This window comes from Narcine bancroftii, chromosome 3, assembly GCF_036971445.1.
Source record: "Narcine bancroftii isolate sNarBan1 chromosome 3, sNarBan1.hap1, whole genome shotgun sequence".
Taxonomy (NCBI): domain Eukaryota; kingdom Metazoa; phylum Chordata; class Chondrichthyes; order Torpediniformes; family Narcinidae; genus Narcine; species Narcine bancroftii.
This window is the reverse complement of record NC_091471.1, coordinates 206461123-206473578: the sequence shown is the minus strand read 5'-3', so window position 1 is coordinate 206473578 and position 12456 is coordinate 206461123. Positions and strand designations below refer to the sequence as shown.

General features: G+C 39.6%; 1 protein-coding gene across 15 annotated transcripts in view; it reads left to right on the top strand.

Annotated features, from left to right (window-relative positions):
* LOC138758057 (uncharacterized) overlaps positions 1 to 12456 on the top strand; it is a 356156-nt gene that overhangs the window by 70753 nt on the left and 272947 nt on the right. For all 15 annotated transcript variants that reach the window (XM_069926419.1, XM_069926421.1, XM_069926422.1 and 12 more), the window contains 2 exons: positions 4866 to 5760; positions 7915 to 8078. In XM_069926419.1, coding sequence (XP_069782520.1) covers positions 4866 to 5760; positions 7915 to 8078 — 1059 coding nt within the window. The remainder of the gene's footprint in view (positions 1 to 4865; positions 5761 to 7914; positions 8079 to 12456) is intronic.

The window sequence follows — 12456 nt, the reverse complement described above, 5'->3', positions numbered from 1 at the left end:
TAATCCCATTTTACTAAAATGGGAAATTGTAATACCTACCCCCAACAAAGAAAATGTTGAGCTGTAAGTGCAAAATCTTTAACTACACTCTACAACATTAAATAATATCCTCACTATTGTTATATGATACAGGTACACAATCCTTTATCCAGACATCTAAAATCTGGAAAGTTCCAAAAACCGGTAAGTGGGGAGAGAGATGGCAGCGTGAGTCAGGCTGGTGAGGGGGAGAGACTGGCAGCGCAAGTCGGGTAGGTGAGAGACCAGCTGCACAAGTCGGGCAGGTGAGCGGGGGGGGGGGGGTGGGGAGACGGCAGCGTGACTGGAAAAGGGTGGGGTGGATATACAGCAGCACAATTCGGGTAGGCTTAAATCTGGCTTTCCGAAATCCAGAAAAATCCAAAATTCAGAACACACTGTCCCCCAAGGGTTCCGGATAAAGGATTGTGTACCTGTATAATACAGACAAACAGCATTCTTTTAGAAGCATATACAACTAAAAAGTTTTGTTTTACTGCGAAAGGCAATCGGCAGCTACATTGCCTTTAATGTAAGTTGTCATTAAATTATATTCTTGAAGAATTAAACTCCATTTTAATAATATTCTATTATTTTTAATCTTACTCAAAAATTATGGTCGGTGTAAACAATGCTTAATCCCATAGCAATGTAAACATATACCTCAAAACATTGCAGAGCCAATACAAGAGTCAACAATCACTTTACAATAGCAGAACGACTCACCTGAGTGTTCACTGAACTTCCCAGACACACAAGCCACTGGATTCTCAATACCCTCATCATCATAACACCTGCTGCATCCCCATTGACATCAACCACCAAAGCAAATGGCCTCTCAAACCTAAGAACAGGCCCCTGATATATCATGCCTTTCAGTCTGTCAAATGCCTCCTGACAAATAACAGTCAAAGCAAACTTCTCACTCCTCTTCAAAATATCCATCAAGTGAAGAGCAATGTCAACCAAGTCTTCACAGAACTTCCCATCCTACCCTTCCTAAAAATCTCCCAATACCTTTCTTACCTGTCAGAAACTATCTGAATTCCAACCTGAACATGCTCCAATCCTAGCCAACAACACAACCAAGACAACTCACCTGAGCATGACAAAATTCTCTTCCAGCTAAAGGAACATTAAAATTGGCTTTCAAAAAGCTACCAAATGGCCATTCCCTAAAATGACTCACAAGAGCCCTGACTGATGTCACATCTTCTCCTGAGAGTTTCAACTATGCAGCCAACGTCACCCACCTTGGATGTTATCTCATTGTGCCTAGAAAATCTTGCTCTAAGGTAATTAGACATTGTTTAGAACAGAATTAAAACTTTATCTCCTGGTTTAAAACTTCTCTGACTAGTTTTTCTGCCATTCCAAACTGCTATTTTACTTTGAGCCACTTTTAAATTTTCTACAGCTCCCTTATACATTTTTTTCCAGCTTTAAACTTTGAAACATAATCTAACAATTTCAACTGCACATCCTCATCAACCCATTGTTCTTTTAACAACATTAAAAGTCCTCAAACCTCATGTCCAAGTAACAATTCCCTTACTTCAAACAAAAGTAAATGAACACTTTCATCTCAATTCTCTCATTATCAGTGTGATAGGGTCCTCATCATGGTCTTGTGTCTCAAATGAAATCTCTCCAAGGCTCCTTGAGTTTCAGGATGATATGCAGATGATGTAATTTGTTTAACTCCCATTTTATAAATAATTTGTCCTGACATAAAATTACTTCCTTGATCCAATTGAACTTTCATAGGCAATCCCACTAATGGAAAGAATTTAACCAAAGGCTTGGTTATGAATTTAGCTTTTATGATCCGAAGTGGAATAGCTTCTGGAAACCTGGAAGCTGCACACATAACAGTTAACAAGTGCTGATTTGCAGCTTTTGTCTTTTAAGCAGCGGACCAATACAATCCACAATAACTCTAGAAAAGGGTTCTCTACAAACAGGTATAAGTTGTAATGGTGCCTTTGGCAGCCCCTGATTAGGTTCACACACACCTGACAAATGTGACATCCTGAAAAAAGTAACAACTTCCCCCCTTAAACTAGGCCAATAAAGCTCTCTTGTTATTTTATCTACAATCTTCTTTACTCCAAAATGACCATCCAAGGGTGTGCAATGGGCCAAGTTTAAAATTTCATTCCTATATGCTTTAGGAACTACAACCTGATGAGCACTTTCTCATAAGCATACCATCTTTAAAATAATATCCAACTGGCACTTTCTCAATTTCCTCCTCAGATAAAAACCTTATTTCTTAACTCTGCAAGATCAATTTCTGTTTTCCTATCAATTCCTCTTGTGATAAAGAAAAATCCTTACTTTCAGATTCAACATCAGTATCACAGTCTACAAGAAAGGTTTCTGACATCCACATAATCTCGAAACTGATCTGCCTTATCAATAATTTAAACTTCCTTTTCAAGTTTCTTTGCCATTGCCTAAGTCACTGCACAGGTTGGATAGATTACAAAATCTGACTTTATCTCATCAATAACTGGCTTATAACTCAATTTTACCACAGGATACATGACCTTCTGCTAAGTCATTCCCCAAAATCAATGTAACTCCATCTATTGCTAAACTCTCTCGAATACCAATAGTAACCATCCCATTAATTATTTCTGACTTCAACAATATCCTATGCAAAGATACCAGCTCCCTTTCACCTCGGATTAAATTTATTTCACCCATGGCAGTCTCATCACCAAACTCCAAAACACTATTCATCACAAGTGACTGGGCTGTCCCATTATCTCAAAGTATGTTCACTGGTATTTGTTGTGTCCCTTCCTTTACTGAAACGAAACCCTTTGACACAAAATATTTAACTCATCCCTAATGTTGTCAGCAGATCTGAAACTTTGTTTCCAGGTCTCATATCTTTTTGAATACAGGCGTCTGGTGCTGCTTCTTTCTTTTGCTTCAGCTTATAATAATTTGCCATCTCATGACCAGTTTTTCTAAAATAATGACAAAGGGAACCTGAAGGTTTTTCCCTTTCCTGCTTCCCTTCATCTTTAATTCTCACATTATTTCCTGATTTATTTTCAAATTTTGAAAGGTTTTAGTGAGTATAAACTTAACCTTGTGGGTCAGAGAACACTCATCGGCTAACTTAACAGATTCTTGTCAAGTTTCTACTTCTCTTTCATCTAAGTATGATTTTATATCATTAGTAATACATCTTTTGATTTTTCTTTTCCTGACATCAATTCTCTTAACCTTTAGTAATCATTCTTTATTTCTTTTAATGTCCACCATCAGTCAAAGCATACAGTTTTTTCATAGGCAAAATCCATATAAGATTGATTCATTGATCCCCTCAAAGTCCTGAATTTTTGTCTGTAAGCTTCAGGAACCAATTTGTAAGCTTTCTTTATTATCTCATAATTACCAGCTTGTCCTGTAGTAAGGGCTGAGGAAGCCTGCTGTGCTTTCCCTTTAATTGCACTTTGTAACATGAGAGGCACTGATCTCGTGTCCATTTTAAACTTTCAGGTGCCTTTTCAAAATGCTGAAAGTATTTATCAATTTCACTTTCATCAAATGAAGGAACTAACCTTACTAGCTATAAACCTCAATTGGACTAGAAGGCAGAACTCTGCTTTATCTCTTCTCTGTCTCACTTTTCTGCCTCAAACTGCCTTTGCTTCTCTTTTTCCTCTAACTCCATTCTCATTCTTTTTTTCCTCTGCCTCATATCACCTTTGCCTTTCTCTTTCCTCTAACTCCATTTTTTAAAACTCAAACTGTCTTTGCCTTTCTTTTTCTTCTGCCTCAATTTTTTTTAACTCAATAGTTTCCAACACCAGCTGCTCTCAGGAAATTTCTCTAACTTTGCCTCTTCAAACTTTCTGGCTTCTACACATTTCCTTACTATAATTTCCTATATTTGCACCTTTTTCATGGATTCTTTTACTTCAGCAAGTCCCAACTGTTGAGCAATATTCACCTAACCATCCTTTCATTGCCTTTTGTAACTCTGCAGGAAATGGTGACTCCAAAAATCATTCAATATCCATTGCTGCTTTTACAAGCAAGAGTTTTTAATACTACCTTCATCTGACCCCCTTAACCCTCCATGCTTCACTGATTCCAACCCTAGCTGGATTTTCATTATCCCTCTGACCTCCCGCTGTCTGAGCTACACGTCCTCCCTGAACGCACACCTTAATGAGTTCCACACCCACCAAGAGTTCTTCTTCTGTTGCCTCATCTCCAAGCCTACTTCTTCAACAAGTTTCTCCAGCCTCCACCAATGATCCCTTCTCCTGCCTTAATCTCTTTATCTCCTCTCAGACACCCCATTCTGCCCTTGTCCCTGCTTTGCATCTTTCTATCAGATGCTGATGAAAGATTAATCGTCTTGACTTCACCACTCCCTGACCTATTCCAACCTAATTTACTTGGACTCTCTGCTGTCTTGACACTAATCCCTCTTCTATAGAAAACCCGTAGACAGAAGTGGCTCTGTTGTAATCTGGAGCATTGACCTCTCCCTTGCCAAAGTCAGATAGCAGCTGTCAGACACCTCCTTGTGCAGGAAACCACTAAGAAGCTTAGGCTACTGTCTCTCGCACTATCACTGACTTCATTATTTCCAGATAATCTCCCTTCCACAGCCTCCTACCTCAGAGTTTCCCAACCCTGTTTGGCTAGTTCCAGAAAAATTTGGACCTCATTGATGTTACATCCGAGATTTTTCATATATTTGTAATTTAACTAAAATATATTTGCCATATTTTCCCACAAACATGCCACAAAAATGAGTGTTTCACATTCTGTTATTTTGATCGCATTTTTGTTAATCCTACGAATCTTTGTAGTTTACACAGGTCAGATCCTGAACAAGTAGACCAATCTGCTACTGGTTTGCTTCCAATCTTCTGTCATGATTGTCAAATGAAGCTTCAACGTGAATTTAACTGTGTTCGGTGTATGGCAAGGTACCGCAAAATAGAAGGAGTATCTTCTGCAAATCTTCCCCCTTTGTGTATTAATCCATCTCAAGATGCAAACATAGAGCTGAAACAGAAACAAGTTGACAACATAAGGATACACAGAAAGAAATCTGAACAGGCTGGCCAATCACTCTGCAACAGTAAAAAGATTGAAATCACTTCCAACAAGATTCCTGATCAATCTGAAGACATATCACTTGCAAATTTTCAAAGTTGTACCAAAGATAGCAAACATGACATTGACAAAACACTTGAATTCAGTGCAGATTTTCAAAACCATATTACACCAATATTTGCAACTACAAACAAGGAAGAACAACATAATGAAAAGAAACAAGAGAATGGTGAACTTTATACTTCATCTTGTCATGAAAAGGAAAACACATTTCAACCAATTCAAGATGGTGAATCACTTGAGGATTACATTTCAAAGTCTTCCTGTGATAAGGATTTCTTACCACTTCTAACCAAGACAGGACATGTATCGATAAAACTTGGTCAAGGACAAGAAGTACATTTAGCATTGTTGGAGCCAATTGATTTCCAAGAATGTTCTAGTTCCACTTTTGATTATGGAACAACAGAAGTCTTTCACTTGAGCATTATAGGTCAGCGCATAGGACTAAAACCTTCAGCAAAAGTGGAAGCAAGAGAAGTTTATGAATTGGAAAAAGACATTGTAAAAAGGCCAACCATATTAAACAGGGAGCCTTCAAAGACAGGAAGACCAATTAACTTGCATTTTCAGCCAAAATACAGAGTAAGAACTAATTTTTGCAACCAATTTAATGCTTTATTTCCTTATTATCTAATCAAAAGTTAATGTTTTACACATATTATTATCAGTGTGTCTTTATTTGAAAATAAGGTTATCGAGAAGAAGAGAGTTGTAGAAACAGTTTGACAAAGTATATGGGGTCCTAAACATTCTATATGCAGACATATAAAATCTTTTCTGTGAGAAGAATGCAATGATTTGTTAACCAACCAGTATTTTCTGTTTAGGCCCACCACAGCAATGTTCTGATGCAAACTAGACCCAAGTCCTTTCAGATTGATCATATACAAAGATTTTTACAGTCATTGCTTCCTTTGCATTGGTGAAGGGAGAAAAAGGAAACCAGTCAGAATTCATAAATCACATTCTGTGGGCCACCATAGAGGAAAGGGGAAGAGTTCAAATGACAGTCAGATTATCAGGATTTCAAATTGGGTTGGAGCATTAGAATAGGGACATAATTGACTGCTGAATTTGAGAGGAGGATCTAGAAACACTGCAGGATCCAGGAGTTTCTCAATGAAAAAAAGTGCCTTTCAGTGAATCTAGAATTTACAGCCTGCCTATATACTCTTATAGGGTCTCTAGATCCTCCTCACAAACGTAACACCACCTAACTTAATATAATCAGCAAATGGATATATAATTACATGATCCCTTCACCTAATAAAGAAATGTGAGGAGTCCAAAATAACTAGTTTATTCCTACTCTACCTTTTAACCAATTCCCAATCCTTTTTTATTTACTATTTCTAATAAAAACACATTCTTGTCTACTATAGTTTCAAATACAGTACATGAACTACATTCTTCCTTATCTATTCTGCTAGTTATAATTGAAAAAAATATAAAACACAAAGTCATGGAGTTTATACAGCACACTAACAGGCCCTTTGGCCCAACTTGTCTGTTCTGACCCTGCTAGTCCCATTTCCCTGTGTTTGGTCCATATCCTGCTAAATCTTTCCTGTACATGTCTAAATGCCTTTTGAACTTCACAGTTGTTCCCTCTTCTAGTACTTCTCTCGCAGCTCATTTCATATACCTACCATTCTCTGCGTGAAGAAAGTGCTCCTGAGGTCCTGTTTAATCTTTCCTTTCTCACCTTATATCTTTGCTGTCCAGTTTTTAGATTCATTTACTCTGAGAAAAATTTATATGAGTGTTTACCTTATCTATGCCTTTATATACCTTATAAAATCTCCTCGACGACTTTGTCAGTAAATTCATGTTGAATTTGAGTTGATCCTGCCAATCCTATTATTTTCTCTTTAGTACCTCAAACCTTGATGAAGGTCTCAAGCCTAGAACATTAGTTATGTATCATTATCTTTGCTATATAATGTGCACTATTTGACCTGCTGAGTTTCTCCAACATTGTGTTTTTATTTCAACCATGATGTCTGCAGACTTTTGTATTTTACTCTTATTTTCTCCATAGTGCCCTATTTCCACTTCCATAACAAGAGATTCCAGAATTTGTCCTGCAATTGATGGCCAATGAATTAATCTGTAGTTATGTATTTTCCCTCTCTCTGAACTATCTTGAATGGTGGGATTACATTTGTTTTCCTGCATTCTGTGTTCTAAACTATATAGAATTTGGTACAATTGAGGGAGAAAGCTGGAAAATGAATGATTGGAATGAGGTTGCAAAAAATTGGCATAGATTTGATGGACAAAGTGGTCTTTTTTCATGCTGCCATGATTCTAAGATAGTTTTTCTCAAAATTTGCCTTTCTATGTGAAGAATAATTATACAATCTTACAATACAAGCCTGAAAACTGGAAAATGGTGATTTTTGCCTTAAATCATGCAAATTGACGTTTTGGAATCTTTTCAGATCTAAAATGCATGATCCATATATATTTTAATAAAATGTTCTGCAATGAGGATTGATGAAGTTGTATTGTCAATGTGACCAACATCACAATGCTGTCAAGACAACAAATTACTGATTGCGGACACTGCACGGAGATAAGAGCACAGTTGCATTCAAAATGATGTATTGTTCAATTATTCCTTTGGTAAAATACAGTACCTTCAGAAGAACTTTGTTTTGCCTATTACATAATGTATTTTCTTTCTTTTGGTGATGCTTTTCTTGATTTATCTATTTAACATTTGCATTACAGACTGCAGTAGCAAAAGCCACTGAACATCAGAAAAAAATGAACGGTGCTGTGGATATCCATGATCTAGGCATAAGTTACATTAATAAGGAATATGACACGGATGTTGTATCAATTCAACAAGAAAAGAAGAAGAAACATTTGATTGAACATGAGAAACTGAAGAGGTATGCATTTCAATTTTTTGTTGAGAGACATTTTTTAGGTGGTTTATGTGAAATATTAGTAGGGAATAGAAGTAACAACTCCAGCATCTGGACATTACTGCTTTACTTCCTCAGAGCAGTGTCCTAGACCAAACTATTATCAATGGTTTCTTCAATAGCCTTTCCTCCTTCAAAAGACAAGAAATAGGAATATATGCTGCTGATTGCAAAGTGTGCTATTTCATCTAACTATCCCCAGATACCAAGGGGAGGAGAGCTACATAGCATGGAAACAGGCTTTTTAGCTCACTGAGTCTGTGACTAAAATCCATATATGCCAATCCAACTTGATTGTTTTTTTCCAGATTCCCATCAACTCACCTTGGATTCTATCCTTCTCCAATATGAGGGCAAACTGACAGTAACCAATGAACAGTCTCCACATATTTTTGGGATATAAAAATAAATGGAACACCCAGGGAAACCCCAGGTGGTTAAGGAAGAATGTGAAAACTGCATACAGAGAGTATCAAAGGTCAAGATAAAATCCAAGTCACTTGAGCATCAAAGGTGCAGTTCTACAAACTACAACACTAGGTTGCTCTATGGCTAAATGCAGCAAAGCATGAATGGGATCCGTCCATGGGTTGATAAAATAACATGTAGTTACACAAATATTGGATAAGTGACAGCTTAAGCAACTCACCTTGATATTTAATGGTGTAATCATCAGAAGGTCCTCCACATAGATTTCCTCTGTCAATATTATACTGGTTTTGGTGTGTACAATATGCAAATTGCAATGTCTTGACATGGAATGTTTAACAATACCTCCGAACCCTGGAATCGCCTTTATGTAAAGGAACAAGAACAGTTGAACAGTAAGGAAGACTATTACCCTTAGGTTCCCCTTGAGAACACATGTCCCAATTGGAAAGCATATTACAATATCTCACTGTTAGTGGGTTCAAGTAATGGAATTCCCCACCAATTCCAATGTGCAAGTAATGGATGCAAATGGTTAAAAAAGCAGAACACCACTATATTGTCAAGCCAAGTGGAGATGGTTTTCCAACAACACCAATATCCCATAAATGAATTAAAAGAGTCAATTATTGCTCATCTGGAAGTTGATCTCCCTACGTATACCAGACTCCAGAACTGTGTAAGCTCATGATGAAACTTGGAAAATAAGAATTCTTCACACTAATAATCTTGAAAGATGAGCAGAATACAACTCCAAACAAAATACACAATCAAAATTCCTGAGGGATGGAAATGTAGTGTCATTTGGTTGTCCGTTTTCCCGTGAGGCCAAGAAATCTCCTGGAGTCTTGGTAGGACACTCAATTTTGTTTCACTAAATTTATTAAATAAAATTAAATCTGTCCAAAATAGATAGGCATAAGATTTTTGAATAGAAACAGCAAATGCTGGGTATACAATACTCGCAAGGTAAGGCAGCATTAATAGAGAGAAGAATGATGAACATTTCAGACAGTGACTTCCTTATTTCCTTGTTAGGACTTTATAGTATAAAGGAATCTTTCTCTGAACTCTCTGTGCTTAGCTGGAATAAAACATTTTAAGATGACTGACAAAGGTTGATAATGAATCAGTCTTCCAGTATTTTAGGAATCTTTTAAAAGCTGATGAGTTCATTTCATGGATAATCTAGTCACTTACTACTGGAAACTTAGGCCCCAATTGTCCGCATTGACGAAGGTGCTTCCCTAAACTAATCCCATTTGCTTGCAGTCACCTTGTATTTCTCGAAACATTTCCTATCCATGTACCAGCCCAGATGTTTTTAAACATTTTAGTTTTTCCTCTTACTATCATTTTGTCTGGCAAGATATCATGTAAGTAACTTAAGGAACAAAATTTATAGAGATTAGAAAACTAACATATATTTGGAGATTTGAGTCGAACAGGAAAGTATGCAGATGCTGTGATTGTGGTGCAATTCACAAAGTCCTGGAGAAATTCAGAAGGCTGCGCAGCAGGAATAGGAAGCAAAGAATAACCATCCCAAATGTTTTGCACCTGAGGCTTTCATCAATGTATGAGTCAAAAGCAGGCAGGCTCCTGAATAAAAAGGTGGGGTGAGGAGTGGAGCAGAAGGGAAAAGGAGCAGAGGGAGTAGCACAAGCCTACAGATTTCCCCATATTTCCCACTTTTTTGTAGCTTGTAATCTGCTCATTTAAGTAACTACCACTGATAAATTTTTAAAAATTACCTTCAATTATATCACCAGCTGTAATTTGAAGTATCTTAGTTGTCCTTACTGTACTGACAATAACCACACCAGCAGTGCGAGTATAAGACAGCTTTAATAAACTAATCTGTATACTAAGACGTCTTGTCTCTCTGCAAGACGAACCTGGAAGGCGAGACTGTGGCTCTGGACTGCTTTATATACAAGGTCACCGGGATGACCCCTGGTGACCTAGTGGTGTAATTACATATCACCACATTCACCCACCCCTTAAAAAATTCTTACTTCCATCCCACCCTCCCATCCTCCTTCTCTTGTTTGTAAGTTCATAAGTCCAAAATTTTTCCTGGCTTCCGTTGCCTTCTGGACCTCCTCGGTAGTGGTATAGGGTGGGGAGTGCGGTCTGCCTTTCGGCCTTTCTTTGTGGAGGAGTGAAGTGGGAAGTACTGGTTGGTCATGTGGCTGTGTGGGCTGGGGATCCTCTTGTATGGGATTAGGTCCTACCACCGAGTCTAGGGTGGTGATATTTTGTGGGGCGGGTGTACCCAGGGTCCTGATTTCCGGGGTGGGTGGTATAGTCCTCTGGGGTAATTAGATGGATGACTGTTCTTGTGACTGCTGCTGCGCTCCATGTTGATCCATAGACATCTGTGTTTCCTCCTCATTGCTCACGCATCCTGCCGGTGCGAGATCCCTGGTGGCCACCGAGTCTTCTCTTCCATCTGGGAATGTGACAAAGGCATACTGAGGGTTCGCATGCCTCAACTCCACTTGATCCACCAGCAGGTCTGCTTTGTGGGGTCTGCAGTGCTTTTGGAGGAGAACTGGTCCTGGTGTCATCATCCATCCGATAGTACTCGGCATCATATTCGTCTCCTGAAGACTGTGTCCTCTGCTCTGTAGCATTTGTCCAAGATGGCCGGCTACACATAGCATTCTTCTTCTTCTGTTTGTCTGTGGAGAAAGAAGAGCTTTCCTGCCTCTCAATAGCATGAGAATGGGCCTTGGCTGTGGACTTGGGGCTTCTCCAGACTTTTGCATAATATCCATGTTTTCCACAGTTGGAACAGCCATTTTCTCTGGCAGGGCAGAGGGCTCTGGGGTACTTTCTTTGTCCACAGAAAAAGCACTTGGGACCCTCAAGGTGCTGCTGCTGCTGTGGATTCCTGTGAGGCAGTATACTTTTCTTTTCGTGGGGCTAGAGAGTCCAGCAGTGTGACGTTTGTCCCAGTCCCAGGGTCCTGTGAATGCTCCTCCAATTCTTTCCTGGTGCTTTCTAAAGCTACTGCAATAGACTTTGCCTCATCTAGCTCCACCATTCCTTTCTCCAGCAATGAATGTCTCATCTCAGTGGATATGCCCGCTACAATTCTATCCCTAATAAGGTCCTCCACATACTCCTGAGCTGATATTGCTTTAAAGTTGCAGCCTCTTGCCATGTCTTTCAGAGAGAGTATAAAGTCTCTGGCAGACTCCCCTACTTGTTGTGACCTGGTCATGAGCCTGTACCGGGAGTAGAGTTCTCTATGCCCCTTACTGTAATGCCTCTGTAAAGTGCTCATTGCCTCTTGGTAGGACCTGGCATCCTGTATAAAGGAGTAAGGGTAGTCTCCCAGCTGTGCTTACAGCAGCATTAATAGCTCTTTATCCGATGCCTCAGCACCCTCCATGTAATTCTGAAAGCATCTCTGCCAATGACCAAAGTGCGTGCCAGCTCGGGGATTTCTGGGGTCGAGATCCAGCCTATCTGGTCACAACACATGGCTAAGCCGCAGTCTCTGGTCCCTCAGGTGATGTGGGGGCACCCCGGGGGTCATTCCTGGTCTGCATGTGGTCTCTGGGTCTAGGTGTAGCAAGGGCGAACCCTGGGTTACTGGGAGCTGCTGGTAGAGCCTCTGGGGCTTATGTCTGCTGGAGGAGTAACCTGGATGCTTGGGGCTGTTGGCTGAGTCTCTGGCTTTGGGACATTTGCAGCGGGCTTAGGGGAGATTCCAGTGGTAGCGTCAGGTCTCCGTGGTACTGGGGAAATTGCTGCTGGGGGAGTGACGGTAGCAGTGTCTGCTTTCCCTGGCTCTGGAGTGGTCGGGAATTCTGCACATACATGGCGATCAGGAGATCGCTTCAACCCGCACTTGTAGTGGCCCCTTACTGATCGGACAGGGGTTTAGGGTCGGCGGCAC